At 33.5% G+C, this 21140-nt stretch overlaps 1 protein-coding gene across 5 annotated transcripts in view; it reads left to right on the forward strand.

The window, feature by feature from the left end:
* LOC134528023 (ras GTPase-activating protein-binding protein 2) overlaps nucleotides 1–21140 on the forward strand; it is a 140446-nt gene that overhangs the window by 12646 nt on the left and 106660 nt on the right. For all 5 annotated transcript variants that reach the window (XM_063361195.1, XM_063361199.1, XM_063361196.1 and 2 more), the window contains exons 4-6: nucleotides 4392–4508; nucleotides 12839–12937; nucleotides 13950–14129. In XM_063361195.1, coding sequence (XP_063217265.1) covers nucleotides 4392–4508; nucleotides 12839–12937; nucleotides 13950–14129 — 396 coding nt within the window. The remainder of the gene's footprint in view (nucleotides 1–4391; nucleotides 4509–12838; nucleotides 12938–13949; nucleotides 14130–21140) is intronic.

The following is a 21140-nucleotide window of genomic DNA, read 5'->3' on the forward strand; positions in this document are numbered from 1 at the left end:
CAAGCCTACACCTTGCCATCAACATTACGTAAATTATAGTGCAAAAAGACCAATTCCTTGACATGTTCTGGATCCAGGCATTGCCTCTTGGAAGTGACAATGTTCCCAGAAGCAGAAAAACAACGTTCTGAACTTCACTTCGTCTTCTGAAAATTAAAAACGGCAAAAAAAGTTTATGAAAGTAAACAGATATTCGAATATCATTTTTATTTTCCGCAATAAATAGTCATGCGATCACCAATCGATATATCAAAGAGTTGTTTATTAAAACTGCTCCTAAGCATGGTCATTACTCCGTTCTCAGAGTCTTTTGGAATCAAACGTGTCAAGGCAAAATAATTTTTAATGAATTTTGTTTATAGTGTCTTTTTAATTTTATCTAATTATTTACGTAACATTTTCGGTAGTTTAAAAAGCGATTACGCTGGAGCAATTCTAGCAACACAATTCTCTGGCCATGGACCGCTCTGCTGGACATAACCACAAACGGACAAGTTTTCTTTTTTGCTGTAGCCATGATGGCAGCTGTGTTTACTTTTCTATGGTTAAAAAAAATTCTCTAGATTTGTATTAGTAAAATGAATAGAATGGTGATCAAAGAGTATGTGTGCATTAGTTTTTAAAGGTTATTATTGAAAGCTGATGCGCTGGCATTGTTTAAAATAGTTTTACACTTTTATATGGCACATGGCTCACCCAAAAATTGTGTTGACAACTGGATATAATAAATTAATTATGCTAAACATCACGTAAAGTTTGTATTTAAATCGTAAGCATTTATGATAATTTTCACGCTACATTGTCTTTAACTGTTCTCAGCATGCCCATTTACCTAACCTAAAATTTGATGCAAGTAAAGGTCTGCTTACAGTTTTTTTTTCTTCCATTAAGTCTCTCGGGAAAATGATTTCTCGAGGTTCGACATAATATTGTATCACACGTTTTGTCAAACAAAAGTAATATTTTCATACATTCGAAAACTTTCGAATATTTGAAATTTTCAAATACCTAATTTGGTTTCGAATGTGAATTGAATCAAATATTTGATTTGCACAAATATTTGCAATTTCGAATATTTGCACACCCCTAGTTTTAGGTGTAGACGTACAATGAATATATTGAATTTTGAATATATACAAAGTTCATCCAACTTATTGAGACATTACATACGAGACGTTAATTTTACCTAATAATTTTGTTTTTTCTATAGATTGAATTGCATACACAGCTTCCAGCCAGTTTTACGGTATAAATGATGCCATAAATGCCCTGAATCTTTTTTCCTGTTTTAGTTCGTACAAACAAGCTATTACATTGGAAAATAGTTGTAGTTTGTGAAAAATATAATTTCGCCAAAATGCTATTCAAATCAATTGTGTATCCAATATACAAAGGTGCAGTAAACACTATTCGGGTTCATTGAAAATATATATTACATGAAATAAAACATATTAACAAGTTAGCAAAGCATGTTGTAAAACATGCTCACTCACAAACTTCGGCTGGCTGAAAATGTTTTTCGAGATCATAAACAAGAGGGTTACATTCACACATTTTCACTTAATGAAATGGCAGTTTTATGAAAGCTTATAATGCATAAATAATATGCAAGTATTGATATGAGCTAATGGAAATGTACACAGTTTATGTTTACTTTATTCGCAAACTCAAGATCTGTATTGACTAGAGCAGGAGTGTAACAAATTTTTGCGTAGTTTTCTTGAGTTCTTGCCTATCATTATTATCTTTATTCTCAGCAATTAATAAATAGTGTTACGGCGAGCAACGAACTGTAGGATATTGTAGCTTAATAATTTTAAAATAAAACTTTATCTTAAAATATAGAAGTGCCCAAGAATATCTTTTAAATATTTTCTGATATTTTAATAAGTAGCTTATGTTTCAGTAATAAGGCAATAAAGGCACTTAAGAAATTCAACCCGCCACATGTTTATATATATTAATAATTTTTGGTTGGGTACATAGTTTGGAAACTATTTTATTGAAGTACGTATTTTATTTTTTTAATTTCCGGCTGCTCGGAAACAATAATTAAAATTGTTTATGCTGTCTTTTGTTGAAATATAAGTTTAGGGTCTATGTCGTTAGTACGTAACTTTATATCAGCATCTTAAATTTGGGTAGTTTCACCATCAAACAAATTACTTGAAAAACTTAATTATGTTCCTTGGAAAAACTGGAAACGTGCATGAATTTCAAAATCAAAGTTTGGTGGGCAGCCCGGAAAAGCACGTCAATGCAACATATAACACAAAAATTCAAGTTTTTACACCACAAAGCACTGAAATGCACACAGTCACGAAATTAATCAGCATTTTCAATAAAAATTTAACTCTAATGGCAAATATATAATCTTTTAAGAATTAAATTAAATGAAAGTACTAATTTATTTAGCATGAAGTATGTACCACATTTTAGGTGAAAAAAAAATGGGAATAGTTTTATTTCTTTTTAATTTTGGAACTGTTATTAATTATTCATTTTTAGATTACAATGTTAGTACATTTAAAAAAATATAACAGGTTTGTTTTATTTGTTTTGAATAGTGAGACATGCTTATTACAAATCATTATGTTGTAAAAGTGCATGTATCGGTAACAGTGACACTCTTGGAGAAATTAGGTAGTATCATGGAACATTGAAATGTCTTATATGTTCAGTAATATTATATTTTTTTAATAAACATTTCATAACAAAATAAAACTAATACCAATGAAATCTCCTGTTTTTAAAATTAAATTGGCCTGAAAATAAAACAATTTGATCTTGTCTCTACCTATGGATTAATTTGTTTTTCTTTTTACAGGTCTCGGTAACAAACCAGTTCAATTAAATTTTTTTAAATAGTTTTTGATAGTACATATGTTATGGTGTCATTTCATTCTTAATAACAGGGTTTGTAAGTTTTGTCTTATATTTTCTGCTTTCCAGGTTTCTAAATTCATGCCAATAATTAAAGTACAGGAGAATCCCGTTATAGCGAACACAGTAATAGCGAGAACACTGCTATAACGAGGTCTTTTTGAGGAATTTACAGCGTGATCGCGTGAAGCGCGCTTTGGTTATTTGTCTGCTTTTTCTCCATCCCTCTCGCTCGCCAATAGACATCTTGCCGTTAACACCTGTCACATTCTTGAGCCTTGCAGTCGCCACCTAAGTGCGTGGCTTTAAAAATAGAATCCCGTCCTTTCTTTTATCAAACTTCCGCTTGGCTTCAAGGCCAAGGTATGCTCGACTCGAATAAACCAAGCCTTTGATTATACATACCTATACTTTACGCATTTCTTATTATTTAGAAAATAGACAAAATCTATTTTTTCCCCGCCATTAAACATAACAATGTGCACTTTTTTTAAAATATAAATACTCTTAATTAATTTGTCGGGACATTTTCATTAACGAATAATAACATTGTTTATAACTATGTTAGGCCAAAAAAGTCAGAGCCATCTTTATACTTGTTGCTAATTGATCGCGTTAATAATACTCAAATATTTATAAACTTGTTTGGAATTATTTCAGTCATGACACGTTTACAAACACGTCACATTATTTATTTTACTACCTGACAAATAGTGGGTACTACCGTATTTATTTCCGAATCGCTAGGACAGTTTTCTTGTAACTTTTGTTTCGGTCAGTTTTTGGGGTATCTGTCTGGGAAGGTGGTGATGATGGTTTGAGTTTAATCCCAAATTTATTTTCAAAAAACGTTTACAGGTTTCTTTAAATGAAAAAAATATAGTTTTCCAGCGACTATTTCGTTTGAGGCGTACGTGCGTTGCCGCACTTCTGCTTATTTGTAAGGAATTAAATCGTCGCGCTACACTAGCGCCGCTTGTTAGCAATATCCCGAACCAACATGGCCGCCAGCAGACAGCCCGTGTCGACAATAAATAGCAGGACAATGCTGAGTCGGCCGCGGGCCAAGTCGAGTAATCGATTGCGGGCTGAGATGCTATACTTACGTGGCGTGGTAGGGTATTCTGGTTATTTTGACGCAATCGGTGATCGCATCCGTACTTGTGGGGTATCTTTTTAAAGATAATTCACAAGTTCTGCTCACAGAAATTAAGATTTCATTAATATGGTAACCTGTTATTTTCCAATTATACAGGTTTAAACACAATTTTTATGCTATTTTTGGTTAATTTTTATTTTTTGGGTGCCAAAATCTGTCCAATTCGGTTATAGCGAGGACACGGTTATAGCGAGGATCAAACCCGGAACCGTGACACCTCGCTATAACGGGACTCTAGTGTATTAAAATTTGACTTCAAATCATAATAAAAGGTTTCATTAAATATTTCTCAGATCATTTTATTGATTGGAAGTGTGCTTCAACTAAAATATTCTTGTATTTGCTCTAGGTGACGGGCGAGTTGTCGAATTGTGGCCAGCCAATGAGACGTTTCACCCAGACGTTTGTGCTGGCCGCTCAGTCACCGAAGAAGTATTATGTGCACAATGATATCTTTCGCTATCAGGTAATATTAAAGTTCATACATATTTGCAATTAAATATACCATATTTACCTGAATAAGCCTCTCACCCTCAATATTTTTATCATAACTGAAAATATTTTTTTTTTTAAATAATTTTTGCACCAAATTTTTGAAAAACAAAACTTCTGACAATATTTCAAGTGTTTTAAAAATTTTTGTTTTGGACTTATGCAATTATTACAAATTAAAATAGCTTTTAAAGTTTCTGTTAAACTAATTGCATTCTCTGCACTAGTGTAGTTTGCAAGGAATTTTTTTCATCACATTTGTTTTGCTACAATATTACAGTATCAATATTTGCAGCAAAATTTTTTATGTAAATACTCATCTAAAGATATCAGGCAGTAAATATTTTATTAATGGATTACTATGTTTTTTCGTGTAATTTTTACATATTTTTATTCTAGATTTTTATGCCAAAAAGCATTTTTTGTTAGGTAAAAACAAACTTATTCATGGAAAGTACATTTATTAAAAAAAATAGAGTAAACAAAAGCACGCCAAAAAAATTTAAAGGTACTTACATATTAACTCCACTGCAGATACAGATTAGGCGGTTTTGAAGTGCCGGCAATCTACACATAAAATTTTTGCGTCAAATCATAAAATAAAACACTTTATTTAAAATCAAAACACTTTCAATTTTGTACAGTATTTTTAATGTTGCTATACTAACCTAACCAACCGTCCTCCACAATATTTTAAAGTATTTTTAATTGAGCTATACTTATCTAAACCACTGTTTATAGCTACCATTGCAATACCTATGAATGGATGCAACCATCACAAATTTTTTATACCTTTTTTGTATGTGGAGAATCACAGGATCTGCAAACCTAACATCCACAACAGTCCATTTGAGACTGTGTTTGTGCATGTTCAGTATAAATATTACAAATTTGTTATATTGTGAGAATGTTAATTTTTGATAAGATTAGCTCCATTAAAAATACCTTAAAATATTGTGGAGGACTGTTGGTTAGGTTAGTATAGCAACATTAAAAATACTGTACAATATTGAAAGTGTTTTGATTTTAAATAAAGAGTTTTATTTTATGATTTGTTGCAATAATATTAGGTGTAGATTGGCGGCACTTAAAAACCGCCAAATCTGTAGCTGCGGTGGCGTTAATACGTAAGTACCAATTTAAATTAATAAGTCATGCAGCAAAAATGTTTTGTTTAACTTTAAATAGAAAAAAGAATACAGTGACTTGAACGTGGGATGGAACTATCGTCATAGTACACACCACGAAAGAGTGCAAGCTATCAAATGTAGTTAACTCTGTACAGAGTGCGCGCATTGCATGCAATTGGAGAGCTATTAATATCGATATTTGATTTATGTGTGAGCTCTCTATACAGGAATCAACATAACCAAACATAAATGATGTTAACTAGCACTGGCTACATTTTTATAAGTGTTATACAGCGGGGACAAAGTTGAATAGATAAAGGTTATAACGTTTGAGAATGTCTGTAAAAGAAAATTTTCACATCAGAAAACTTTTTGTTACAGTTAATTAAATAAGAAAGCGTTAATATCCTATTAGATTTCAACTTTAAAATAAATATTTGTATACGGGAAAACTACCTACACAAAGCGCTCAAAATCTAACAGCGGGACCAAAAACATAATGTAACGTTTATGTGAAAATTTTTCTCGTCAAATTTTGATGGCCTGAAATAATGGTGTGACAATTATGCAATAGAACACGTTAACTGTAAAAATTTTACTATGACACACAGAAAAAGGTGTCATGAATGTAAAATGGCTATTGCTTGCAGCTGTTTAGTTAAATACTTTACCATTTAACAGAAATTATAATAGTCCATAGCCAGACTATATAGTTTTTTGCGTGTCAAATCTTATAAGTTTTTGAACTTCAATTGTTAGTTTCATCAATTATTTTTTAACTATGTTTAGATATATTCTTAACTTTCATTGAAATAAAAGTTATTAGTGTCACAGAAATGTTATTAATTTTGCATGGTAACACTAAAAATGTTTAAATACATAAATACCTTAGTAAAAAAAATTGACAATAATTGGTTATAAGGGCATAGTTACCATAATTATTAAACTAATTAATATAATTTAAATTATTCAACAGAAATTTTATCCAAAATTTAAGTTTTCTCAGCAGTTGGCAGTGGAAAATAATTATAATGTATCAGCAAAGTATTTTAATTGCCTTCGGCAAGCTGATGAATGGATGCAATTGGCTATCATAATTTCGACCTTAATATTTTGGCCGTAAATTACTGAAATTAATGTTATGTTGCAAGGATTACAAACAAAATATTTTGGGAAATTGGTGAAGAAGCACAAACTACAAATTCTACCTTTCAAATATAATTTTTATTGTAGTACAGTACAACCCTGTTATAACATTCTCCAAGGGACCAACTTAAAAAAAAATGTTATAAGCAGGAAAATGTTATAAGCAGGAAATCATAAAATTACATCTTCACTATGTATAGATTACGCGTGGATTGATTAAATTAAAAAGTATAGGTAAAACAACACAAAGTACAGGAGTAATACACTAAGTACAGCAATAGAGTGGAAAATTGGTTAATTTTATTTATAGATAATACCTAATAATATGCTAAAGAAAAAAATGTTTTGTACGATACAGTTCAGAGTCGAAACAGAAATATTCAACTCTTTTGCAATCGCAACAAGCGTTTTGTTGGGGTTCCTGTTCACTTGGTTAATAAATTGAATTTTTTCAGCTACAGAATATGATTTTCGCTTATATTTATCGGCCATCATAGTCGTACAATAACCTGAATAAAATTTCAATACGGCGTATTTTAATTAAATACGACCGTAAAATAATGACGGTAAAGCTTAATCACAAACAAAAGCCATGAATATATCCATAGTAGTGATGGGTCAATTCCTGTTTTTTCCCGGTTCTCGGTTCGGTACCGGTTCTTAAAAATCGGTTCTCGGTTCCTCGGTTCTGACTTAAAAAAATAAAATAAATATTATTCACACATTATTTATGAGGTGTTTTAAGTAATAAACTATTTACAGTTTTGGCTACAAAGAAGCACTAAAAAGCATGTGTCCATACTTACATTTTCAACAATTTACTGTTTATAACACTGAAAATAATAATTTGTTTGTATTGTTCTGTCCTCAATGTTTTTTATTGTATGCTTACAAAGAAATGCATTGGCATAATGATTCAGTCTTTAAAGAGGCTATCAAAGCAAATTAAAAGGTTTAGTATAGTTTTCAAGCTACAGTAAACACACCAACCTTAATAAAACTAAAATTTACTATATTAATTAAACCCTACTTTAAAACATAGGAATAAAAAGAAAAAGTTACAATAATGGAAATAAATACAATGATGGTGAACTTTCAGAGAATTAGAATATTAAATTGTCCATCAAACTTATTGCCTACATTGAATTCAGTATGTACACTTCTGATGCCATTTCTTACACAAGTTGCTCTATTTGGCCAGAATAATTATACATACTTTGCAAGTGTCAACAAGCATTTTGTAACTTCCCCCTTCAAAAAAATCCCGTTTGTCTAAATGAGAAAGTTACTAGCCATTACACTAGATGGCTGCAGATGCAGTGAACTTACATTCCAAAGCACTGCACAAAAAAATGCATAAAATTTTATAACGCCGAAAATTATTACGGAAAATTTTTAATCAATCATTAATTATATTAAACAAATATTCTGTGGAATTTGCAATACACCAGTCACCCTTACTTACGTGTCAACGACTCAATTAACTGCCTATTTTTAAAAACAAATTGAAACAAACATGGCGTCCTTCTGTTCTCACATCTCTGCTGAGGCACGTCATAGAGTTGCACACCTCTATGAACTACATCTATGGCACCTTCAACTGTTATGTTTTGATTGTAAAACGTACTTTGTTTACAGATGTGGCGAGAACATTAAATATTTTCACGTGTTATTTATTTTATAGTTAGAGATGAATATTATTCCACGGAAGTCCAAAAAAATAATTCATATGTGGTTTGGACGTGAGTTGAGCCATTTCATGCTGCAGTTAAGTTATAGTGAAGGACTATTTTCGTAAAGGGTTTTGCTATACTGCCGGTACCGGTACCGACATTTTAGCTGCGGTTCTCGGTGCCGGTTAAAATACTGAGAACCGTAGGAACCGAGAACCGAGAACCGGTACCGACCCATCCCTAATCCATAGAACATTTAACCATCTCAAGGTGTTAAAACTTTGAAACAAAAACCAGCACCATAGAATACAGTAGCACTGTTTTCGACCATGTATCAGTGCACAAAATGCGCATCATAAGTATAACGGAACAAGGCATAGGCAAACGAGCGCGGACAGGACGCCATATTGATAGTCGATCCGGTGCAAGTTGTGGAGTGCGTGTGTACCACGTCTATGGTGAACTACACAAATGTAAACATCTGATGTTTGTATATGCGTGCTGTATTTTCTAGCTATGGTTTCGCTCTAAATTATGACTTTGAAGGAAGGGATACTGAAAATTGTGGCAGTTATCAAAGCAAATTTGAACGTTGAAGGCAGGAATGTAGAAATTTTAATATTGTTACAGGCGGGTAATTAAAGCATTGTGATAAATGGAGAAATGACGGGGCCATGAAATTATGGTGTTATAGGCGGGAAAATGTTACAAACGGGAATGTTATAACCGGGTTGTACTGTACCACCATTGTTCAAAACCGTAAGTTATTTTTTGTCTCCTGTGACACATACAACATTCCATGACATAGTACCTTCTTCTGTTGGCAGGATTTCCCATTTTCTGATCCTTTTTTTTTTAATAATTTTTGGTTTTTTCAGCAACTGTAGATGATTGCAAGCGTAAACCCATTGGTAAATTGCAATGTTTTGTCACAAAAACACACTCGTTAAATCATATTTTAAAGATGTCCGTCATTCATTAAGCAATAGCAGGTTAACCAACCTTGGAGCTTGATGGAACTTGTGCTATGCAACATTGTCAAGTGGAGTTATGATTTCCCATAATTTTCTGAAAACGTTTGCGCAGTCGGTTCAGGTAAGTATGGTACATCATGTGATTTTTTTTTGGAATCACAATTTGCACATGCTGCTTTATTGTTTTTGCTTATGTTTTTTTATTGATTCTTTAAAAAAGATTAATAGTTCAGTATATTGATAATTGTATTAATATCTTTTGATTTTTTGCTGTAGGATAATGTATTAAAGACTTAATTTTTCCCTAACCTAGCTTCCAGCCATTTTTGTGAGTTAGGACATTTTTTATGTAATTAGGTGTTAACCGGTCAACTTTTAAATGTGATCAAAAATTGGTAGGTCGAAGCACCAAGAATTAAAAATTACAAAGTTATTGCTTTAGAGTCAAGTTTCCTTCTTAAAGATGGTATAAATTTAGCATTGAATGAAAGTTAAAAATTAATATTGTTTAGTGTTTGTTCTTGAATCTGAATCTCAAATCCAAATCTAGTTCTCAAGGGTCAAACCTTAATATGTACATAAAACAAAAAATTTTAACTGACATCAAATGCTTCTTCATAGCACTTGTAGGTTGTGGTTGATAGGGTTGTTAGCCACATTTTATATTGGTTATTCCTAATGGTTTTACAGAATTTTAAATGTGGCTAACCTTTTCCAACCAACCTATTTTACAATATCGCTATCATATTTGTACCTAACTTAACAATTAGATAAAATTATGAAATTCTCCTTTAGAGATAAACTTGATAACATAGCAGGAAATTAAGAAAAAAAAAACCTTTTCAAGGTTTTCTCCTCCCCCCCCCCCCAACCCCCCCAGAAACAAGGTTTTTCTTCATATTTACAGATTGTTTTTATTTCATAACTATAGTTTTGGGTTACAGAAAAAATATACTTGAAAATCATCTCAATTACTCTCATAAAAAAAAACTACAACATTCAATCATTACGACATATGGTAGGTCTAGGTATTAAATAAAACTTTATCGCTTGACATTAACAGGACAGAACCTACACATTCATTTTTAGATGCTATACTAACTAGTGTTAATGAAAACATAGGGACATGGTTAAATATGCGTTCAACACATTGTAACATGTCTTCACATACCATTACCAGACTTGCCAACCTTTACGATTTTTTCGTAAAATGTACGAAAATCACGTCCGTTTTACGATTGTACAAGGATGTCTGCATTTTTTACGAATTTTAAGTACGAGACGTTTATTAAAACCTGTATTTTCCGTCTGCCTTAAATGTTTTTTTGTATGGTTTGTTTGTGAAAGCTGTTGCCATGTGTTGTTGCTGTGGAAACGAGTGCGGTAATTGAGTTATATTATTGGTCGAAGGCCAGCGAACCACGTAATTTGTGTTTCGATTGTTTATCTTTTGTTATTGGCCGCCTGAGTTACATTGATGCGCTTACAACCAATCACGAACCAGTTTAAATAGCATTTTTAGTTTGGCAAGATGGTGTCATGCACAAGCGTATGTTGTGATTCTTCAGTTAAAGTTGAGCCAATTTTAATTTTGTTTATTACAGGTTAGGAAACAAATTTAATGCATGTTTTTTTTTTTATTAAAAACGTGTTATGTGCACAATTAACGGAAGTGGAATCAAGTGGAGAAGAAAATGCCCTCGAAACGTGATACGCATTATTCTCAGGCATTTAGTGATACATACACGCTGGATTTTCCGTGTATTCTTAAATCAAGCAAGCGAACACAGTTCACATTTTTTTCAGTGTGTAGATGCGACATCAACATTGGGCACGGCGGAAGCTATGACATCAATCTCCACTTGAACTGTTCAAAACATCTCGCAAATGTTAAAACTGTCGCAGTCAGTTCAAAGGTTAGTGATTAGTTCGCTAAAAATAACAGCACAGATAATGCTGTAATACGTGCAGAATGTATGTTTACAAACTTTTTGTTTGAACATAATATTCCTTTAAATGTTTCGGATCACGCCGGCCCGTTATTCAGAAAAATGTTTTCAAATTCTGAAGTAGCAAAAAAATTTGGTTGCACAAGAACAAAGTCGACGGTATCGTGAAAGAAATGGCAACAGATGCAACTATAAAATTGTTTGTAATTTACAAATTGTGTCATTTTCAGTCGCGACCGACGGCAGCAATGACTCTGAATCCAAATTATATCCACTACTAGTAGTAACATTTTGTGATGCAAGTTTGAAAATAATAGTGTCAAGGTTGCTTTCATTACCAGTACTCCAGGGAGATTCTACTGAAAGTTAACTGATATCAGTGTATAACAAAGGTACACTCTGTTGATTTGTAGGGTACCACAAGGAACAAAGTTTTTTCTTTGATGTGATACTAAGCAAAAATGTTTCCATAATGGTAAATAATGAGAATGATTGTTGGTCTACAATGTTAATGTATGTTAAAACTATTACATAATTTCGATTACTAGAAAAAATGTGATATCATGAAAGTTTATTAATTTTTCAATTGCCGCGAGCAGTTTACGCACGTTTTATTATTTTTTATGTATTTTACTAATTGAGGGTTTCAAAAGTTGGCAAGTCTGCATTACAATTCTTGGCCTAATGAATGAAATTTATTAAATGTTAAAAGAAGATAGGTTATTTCTAGAGACAAGATTTGATTATTTATTTTTAATCCAAATTCATTTTTAAAACATGATTTTGGTGTTACTATTGTTTTTATTTTTATAAAAGCTGTTTTATAATATGTATCCCACAAAATTAGTGGTAAAATTTATGTGTTGCATTTTTACGTTTAAATTGTTTGTAATAAATTGGTCTAAAATGATATATTCCGAACAAAAAAATAAACTGCCAAGATTTTGTTGTTTAAAAGTGATCAGTAAGAGATGCACAATGAAACAAATTAAATTATTTTTTTCTGATTCATTAACCTTGGTACAATTTTTTGTCCAGAAATGACAATCCTTGAATTTCAAACATTGAAAGATTTTTTTTAATGATTTGAATGAATTTTTGGTGCTATTTGGTGTATTAACTTACATTTGAATTAGTAGATTCAGTAGGATTCGAGGATCCAACCAGCTAATATTAAATTTTTTATTTTCAACATTCAGGTGATTTAATATCAACTGTACACACATGATTGTAAGGTTATCCATGATTGTAAGGTTATCCATGATTATAAGGTTATCAGTGGCTCAGTATCAGAGATTTTTATTTGTAGGTTGTATCAGACTCTTTAAATGATCATACATTTTAATTGGTTAACCCCTAGTAATTTGTCACCAGAATTTGAATATTGAATTTTAAAATGCTTGTGTCTGATATAAATGAGTATTTTTTCCAGGATATAATCTTCAGTGATGAAGAGATGGAGTCTAGCCGCTCGGAAGCTGAAGAGGAGCAAGAACCAGAGCACTCCCCACCTGCTGATGCAATGCCACCGGTACACTTACGCTAACCAGCTACACTTATTTCATAAGGTTTACATTCCATGTTCATGTTGTTTTAAGCCTGGTAGTCCTGGCAGCTAAATTCCTATCATTTGTGATTTTTTGATGCATGTTTGCAATTGACAGAAGTAATATGTAATGCAGTTTTTAATGCAAGAGTTTATAAATTACAAAATATGTCACATAAATTATTTTTAAAAGTGTTTTTGGAAAAAAAAAATTTGTGTGGCAAAATGTCCTACAAACATTTTTTTCTTCTTAAAAGCTAATAGAGGTTCCATTTTGAACATGCGATATGTTTAAACTATTAAATTATCTTTGAAAGATTTGTGCAATGGGAGTGCATGACTTGATGTAGGCTTTTGGACATGCGCCATTGCTTAGCTTTAAAAATGAGGGTATTTATCAGAAAATGGACTACATCTTGCTCAGCCAATGGCAGACAAGCTGACTCCTCATTGGCTGTGCACCATGGAGTTAAAGCGGATTGGTTATTGTAGGTTGAGTATTGGCTATTGTTTTGTGCTGCAGGGATGTTTCTCTCTTAATCAAAGGGATCCACATACTTTTTAATTCAATGCTCTGCTGGCTGAAAATATTTTTATTGCTAATAATGAAAGCTGATTCTTTGATTTTCCTTTTTATTTTATCGGGTTCCTGTATGAGTGGTGTGGAGTCTTCCCAGAGAATTTTGTGGCTATTTTCCCATGTATGTTCAGCAAGTCTGGATTTTAGGGTTTCACCCTAAGCAATGGCGTATGTCCAAAAGCCTACATCAAGTTAAACTATTATAGTTATACATTTCTGACTTTTAGTGCACAGTAAATTAAGTATTTATTGTCTGTCTTTATTGCAAAATTTTAAAAAAAAGTTTTTAATTTAGTTTTTTTTTGCTGTGTCAGATTCCTGGTGTTGGTTTATTTAGTACTGGACATTGAAAGCTGCACACTGCACGTATTGTATGATGATAGATACTCCCGGGCAGATAAAGTGGTTGTGTTTCAGAACCAGCCCATGGTGGCCCCTCAGCCGGCCATGTACTACTCGCCGGCCAGCAACCCTCCCGCCGTGGTGAACGGCTCTGCCCACCCGGAGGAAGTGATGGTGGCCGCCCCAGCCTTGCCGGCCACGCCACTGCCACTGCCGCAGCCGGCCCTGCAGCCCATGCCTCCCCCGCAGGTCGTGGTGAGCACTCCAGACTTTCAAACACCCAAACAGAGAAATCAATCAAAATTACTTAACCTAATTTTGTCAATTAAAAATTATTCACTTCATATAATTTCTAAATTAGGCTTCTATTTGGAAAAAAAACTTAAAACTATTATGTTTTTGGTATATGAATAACTTTTTTATTTTATGGTGTATGGTTTTTTTTTTTTTTTTTCAGTGTACTAGGAAAAACAGTTTTTAAAAAAACCATAAAAGTCTTTCAGTACTTGCCAGAGATGTGTAACATCTAACTTAACAAGCAAATTCACGTGTTCTCATGTTTCATGCATTCTTATAATATGAAATTTAATGTTGAAATCATCAAAATAATGCAGAGCGTGATAAATATAAATGGAAACTATGTTTTCAACTGAATTTCTTAATGCGAATCACACGTAGTTTCTGCACCCGCTGCTAAAATTTGTTGCTGGAGCAGTTACATCGACTATCGAATAATTAAATTTGCACAGCAAAATTTTTAAATATATAGTGAAACGGCTCTGATACAAGCAAAAAATATTGAAAACATAATAAACACCAGCTTTGGACCTAATTCTTGACAAGGAATATTATTAAAATACTGCCCATCTTGTTAAAATTTATTAAACAGTTAATACTATAAAGTTTCCCTTTGGTTTTGTGAACTTTGGTTCGTGCCATCTGTCATAGATGGCAGCACTATGGCTACTTATTTCCGCTCCATGAGTTTTCCGTTCAATTCATGAAATTACTCCCACCATATGCCTTATGCCGAGAGCTAAGATGCTACCTATCAAAAACTTGACAGTTAAGAAAATAAAAGCAGTCAATAATTGATACAGTACAGATATAGCTAAAGGCGTACAGAAAAAACTCTGAAGGAAATATGTAAGGCTGTGCGAATCCTCCATTTTCAGTTGGATTTGATTCCAAGTCAAATCCCTACCAACTACCGTATTGGCCCGAATATAAGGCGACCCCGAATATAAGGCGACCTGCAGTTTCAGAAGGCCAAAAAAATGTAAAAATAAATTTTGGCAGAAATTAATGTGAAAATTCATTAGACATACATTTTTTGTTAATAAATCCTCACCACCCCTCTTAGAATATATGGCGACATACCTAATACTGTAACTTTTATTCCTTATTTCTTTCTTTACTCTTCAACTGACCTCGTGGTCTAGCGGTTAAGATCGCTGACTTCCAACCTCGACCACGCTTACGTCCCCTGGATCAAACCCCAGCCGGTGCTGCCTTGTTTTTATTACAGTAAAACCTCGCTCGTACGGCCCCCAGTTCGTACGTACACCTCGGTCGTACGCACAGATTTTCAGAAAAAGTGAAAAATTAACAAAAAAAAATTATGAAAAGTGTAAGAAATACGTTAAAGTTTATTAAAATACAGTTGAAACCTGCAGCGTTTATAACAAATACGGGCTACATACTCATTGCGTCACAGTAAAAAAATTAAAAAAAAGGGGCGCAAATTGATGGAAATTGACCGTCAATAGCGCCTTACGCGGAGAAAGGTCATTGTACTCGGTCAGCTGTTGTTACGGCGCGGCGTAGCTGCCGGCTGTCTCTCTTTGTTCGCTGAGCTGCGCATGCGCAGTATAACTCACTCTATGCTCCGCCCAGACTCGTGACCTTCCATCAGCAGCCAGCCAATTGAAGCAAGCGTAGCGGAAAAAAATATAAGCTCCACCTCCCGTGTACCAGTTTTGTCCAGTTATAATACCAGTTTATTGGTATACGCATCAGTTTTCTTGCTGCCGTGACATGTTTAAGTTTACGTTCATCTTGATGTCTTGATACCATGATTAATTATTTACAATCCCCAGAAAGAAATTGTTAGTAAAAAAAATGTGTCAACTGTGTAATACTTCTTAAATTATAAAATACTTATAAAAAAATTACAAGACTCCGCTCATTTTATTTTGTGAAGATTATGTCTCACACGTACCAGTATTTCGGCTTGGCCTTAAAGTGCGACGAAATATTCTGCTGTGTGTAGCGTGTGATACCCATTGCTATGCTTCTTTTACACGCCTAGGCTTAAATTAATACATGTTTAGAAATAAAAAAACTTTATAAAATATATATTTTTGGCGATTTAAAATGCTCACTGCCGACTATAAACGTTATGTTTTTCTCTATATTTTTAGGTCTACTAGCTAATCTTATCTACATATATAAAGAACCCACAGTAATTTTTTTTATTTGAGCAAATATGTTACGTGTTAATTCGTAAGCTGTATATTTGGCCTAGACATTGTGTTGAGTCTTTTTTATTTTTATGAGTGATTAGCTCAAGTGTTGTTTCTGCATGAATAGGATATCATTTCGATCGAAAATACATCAGCATAATAAACATACATGTAAAGGCACATGTACGTGACCTTATAAATACGGCAACGGCAATTCATTTCCCGCGGCAGCGGAGGGAAAAAGGATTTGGGGGGGGGGGGGAAGAGTAGCCACAAAAGGACGTTATTTGGCCTCACTGGTTTGTACGTACAACTCGGTCAAATTTTGGAGAACCTTGAGTGTACGTAGAATCGAGATTTCACTGTATTAGTAAAATTATCTTCAGCGCTACACAGCAATGCCTCCTAGCTCCTAAATAATGAACCACAGCAGACGTCATCCCCCGAGCAGACGACGAGTTCCAAAGATAACTCCATGTGGCGACACACCCACCTGCCACGCCCACCCCAAGCTACCACTTGTTCCTATGGCCCACAGCAGACAACTTCTGGGGCTGCCATCTTTGCATAGTCAATGTTCATATTGTCACAGTACTCCCTACCTCCCCCTACTTTCCCGAAACCATAGATATTGCTGTACTTCATGAAACAATGTGTGAAAGTTCATGTTTTTAGTTTGAGGTTAAATCTCTTTGAAGTGTCATGGCGCTACACATAATGGAAGTGTTTTTTTTTTCCTGTTGGATGCTTCTAGGTTTGACAATAGCAAGTAGCTACTGGATTGTAAATATTGTGAAATATCGCTTAAGCGTTGTAAATATCCGTAAATATTGCCATTTTTGCGGTTAGTTTGTTTTAAATTTCCAATATCCATGAAAATGGATAATATCCTTAAAAGTGACAGGCCTGATCTAGACAGTTATTTTTTTTAAAAAAACATTTCAAATACCCAAATCAATTTTCAAAAATGATTCAAAATGGTAAATTCCCAACATAGTTGATAACTCAAGACAAAGCTGTCATTTTATTGACTAAATTTTCCACCTTGTAGGAATTTTCCACAGAAAATCATACACTGAGCCATTCCATTTCAATTCAGGCAGGAGCGTGTCAGGTCACCATTTCGGATTTGCTTTAAAAAATTACAGCAGTTACAACCAGTGCAGACAAGAAGTATGCCAAAAGGATTTTGTCCCAAAAAATTTTTTCCCCATGTTATAGCCTTTTGAAGTTGGTTCGAAATCAAAAAAGGTGGAAAAAGGGGTGTTTTTTAAATGAGCGGCATTTCAAAACTATTATACTGATTTTGTTGATTTTTTTTTTATTTTGTACCTATTATAGTGAACTACAGAGTGGAATAGTTCCAATGAGCCCAACGACAATATCTTTAAGGGGGGGAAACTAAAGAATTTGGCAAAAAATTTGAATTTTTTTGAATTTTCAAAAAAAAAATTTTATGTGGAATAATCAATTTTCATAAAAAGTAATTCTGGTAATATGTGGACCTATTACAGTAGTTTTACAGGAAAAATTGTTTTTAATTCTATGATGCATGGAATTATTAAAATTTAACTTTAAAATTTTCAAAATTTGACAAAAGTGCCATTTTTAATTGAAAATTACTCAAAAATCCCATATTTTAAAAATCTGAAAATTTGTAACTTTGTAGTCCTCACCTTTAGTAATAGCATGCACTTTGTTGGATAGTGTGTTTTTGCCTGTAAACATTTCTAGAATTTTTTGAAAATGTAATTTTCTTACATTTTCTAAGGTCTGCACACTCAATTAACAAATGTTTTGTTAGTTTCCAAAAAGTGAGATGTAATTTGTAAATTGGGGAAACCTTGGGAATTACAAAAGGAGAGTCTGTGTATACATTATTACATTAACATAATATGCACAATACATATACACACATATAATACATATGCATACTCTTTAACTTGCATGAAAACCAAAATTTCAAAGTAAAATTGAAACCAACAATATGTACCTATAATTAATTATATGTAGACTGCTTACCCTTCCTCAACTATATGTAACATATATTGACAAACTTCCTAAAATATTATTTGGCTGATTAAAGACAGTAGATCTGCTGGATCTTCATCAACTCAGCTTTGTCGAAAGTGTGGAGTCTTGCTGATTGTCCAAGTGGAGTAGGATTGCTTACTGCTAACAAAACATTTTGTAGTGGCACCGGGCATTCATCCTTCTTCTTTCCAGATTCCTGTGGCCACTGAAACCCTTTAGCTGGACCATGGGGATGCATAAAAGACACTGTCATGTCGTTCAACTCTTTAGATATACCAGTGATCTGTCCCATCCACCAATTCTGATCGTATACACAAGCAACGAACTGGCCTACTTGGAAATCATTTATTGAATAATGTGTTTTAATCTGGTTAGATTGTACAACTATTTCTATTTTATCTTTAATTGTGCGTCCCATGTATGTCTCATTTTTAATCAGCCAGTAATGTTTAGATTGTATTCCAACAACTGGTTTTACAGTAGCCCATTCTTTTTCCTTAGATGACCTATACGTTTGAATTGTTTTACTTTCAAGAGCCAATAGAGTTATCTTTGGTACAAGGTTACCTACTTCAGCAACAAATGAAGCAGAATCTCTAATGGCATTAACACACTCTGCCCGAAGATTGAACTTAGTTGCAAAGTGTTTACACAAACCACCTATTGCATCACATGCACTTTTGCCATGCCCTGTAGCAGAAAAAATCCATTTTTTTTCAACAGTTTGAGTATTTTTACATAGTTCATACTGCTGAAACCTATTTTTGAAATGTCCAGCTGCCCCATCTGTAATGTACACTATTGAACTCAAAAGTTCTAACTGACAAAATTTTGAAATTTCCAGTTTTATAACCTCTGAAGCACAGAGAACGTGAGCAGAGTCGTGAGCTATATCATCAGATACTATAACAAAACTTCTTATTTCCGCACCAAAGTATGCAACACAGGTAAACAGTGAAAGCTGATCAGTTTGCCAGTGGTAAGTTTGGATTTCATCAGGCAATACAACTGACCAGTTCTCAGCAAAATCAAAATGTAAAACAAGAGCATTATTTTGTTGGACAGAACTTCTTGCTTCAGGTATTCCTTCCCTTTGTATTTTCCTAATGTAACTGTGAGGAATAGCTTTTTTAACCCAATGCCTTTCATGTTCCAGAAAATTATTTACAGATACAGTTTTTTTTATGAGGTCACCATGTTCCCAAATCGCAAATGTAACTTCTTCCCCTTCATCCAAGCCAAAGTTTTCAACAGTTAATGTTTCTGTGCCAGGACAGTCACCACACTCCTCGAGCCAGCAATCTTCATTCCTTGTTTCGTCACACAAACACTTCAGTAGAAGATAGTCTTCATCAATTTGGTTATTTGTTACATTTCGAAGAGCTACACAGATAAGTTGCATGTTACTGCAGTAAATACAAGAACACACAGTCTGTTCTGGCTGAATTTTCACCCATCTTGGTCGTAAGGCATAAAACTTTGAAAGACTAATTTCTATAAGAGGATTATCTTTTTTGAATGCTTTGTATGCCTCTTTGATGGACCTTGTCATGAATCTTTTAACCTTTTTTACTTTCTCGCCATTACCATCCTTAATGCTAATAACATCTTTTTTGTTTGGACTTTCCCTTGAACAGTCTTTACTATCTTCTAGGTAATATGATAATGCTAGATCTTGTACCTGTGTAGGTAAATGATGTCCACTATAGGGGTCAGGTTGAGCATAAATTCCCTTATTTTTTATAACTGTGCGACATTTATCAATGAGGTACTTTGACACTGAAGGTAATTTTTCCTTCAATACAGTTTTACTAAATGTTTGTGGTACCAATGTTAGTAGCTGTACTTTTCCATTGTAGTTACAAGTATGAAGAGCTGAGTCAATATTCGAAAACCATAGACTACAATTGACACACACAGGCATTTCATCATCAGACTCACTTGAAAGATGCACATGATATATGTCTTGTAATTTGTTCACAGCAGAAGTTTTTAACTCATCAACTAATTTTATCTTCTTTTTCCTCGCATAACCATCTCTCCTATCCAATCTCACCTCTGAAGGGGATTTCAATGGTGATACTTCTACATTTAATGTTTTAATGAGACTGCTATTTAAAACACTTACTAGTTCATCCTCCGGAATAAAATTCTCTGATGTGGATGTTTCTTCTGCATCTTCAGCAAGTTCCAGAAATTTCTTTTTATAAAAAGTAACACAGTTGCTACACAAAATATCATTTTTATTTACTGAAACAGATACACCCACAAACTTTTGAATATCATCTGCTAAATCATTCACCTTACACATCCTCACACATTTACTTTTATACACACTTTTTTTGTGCCTTTTAATGTAGTCCACACATTTAATTCTCTCCGTACTATGAAAGTCAGACATGATTTAGTTCACTAGCTGAACATCACCCATGAACACACACAACACAACTGTAACAGCAAAAGTTTGGGAATTCCCTTGTAGTCTTGTAGTTGATTCCCCCTATGGTCACCAGGGATTTCCCTCAAGCTACCAGGGATTCCCCTTACAGCAAGCACCTGGGAATATTCAGATAGGGACTCCCCCTTCATATTTCCCAAGGTTTCCCCTCATACAAAACCAGTTACAAATTATCACATACTATTTAGATACCAACAAAACATTTATTAATTGAGCATGCACAACATACAAAAGGTAATGACATTACATTTTCAAAAAATTCTAGAAATGTTTACAGGCAAAAACACACTATCCAACAAAGTGCATGCT

Source organism: Bacillus rossius, chromosome 1, assembly GCF_032445375.1.
Source record: "Bacillus rossius redtenbacheri isolate Brsri chromosome 1, Brsri_v3, whole genome shotgun sequence".
Lineage (NCBI taxonomy): Eukaryota > Metazoa > Arthropoda > Insecta > Phasmatodea > Bacillidae > Bacillus > Bacillus rossius.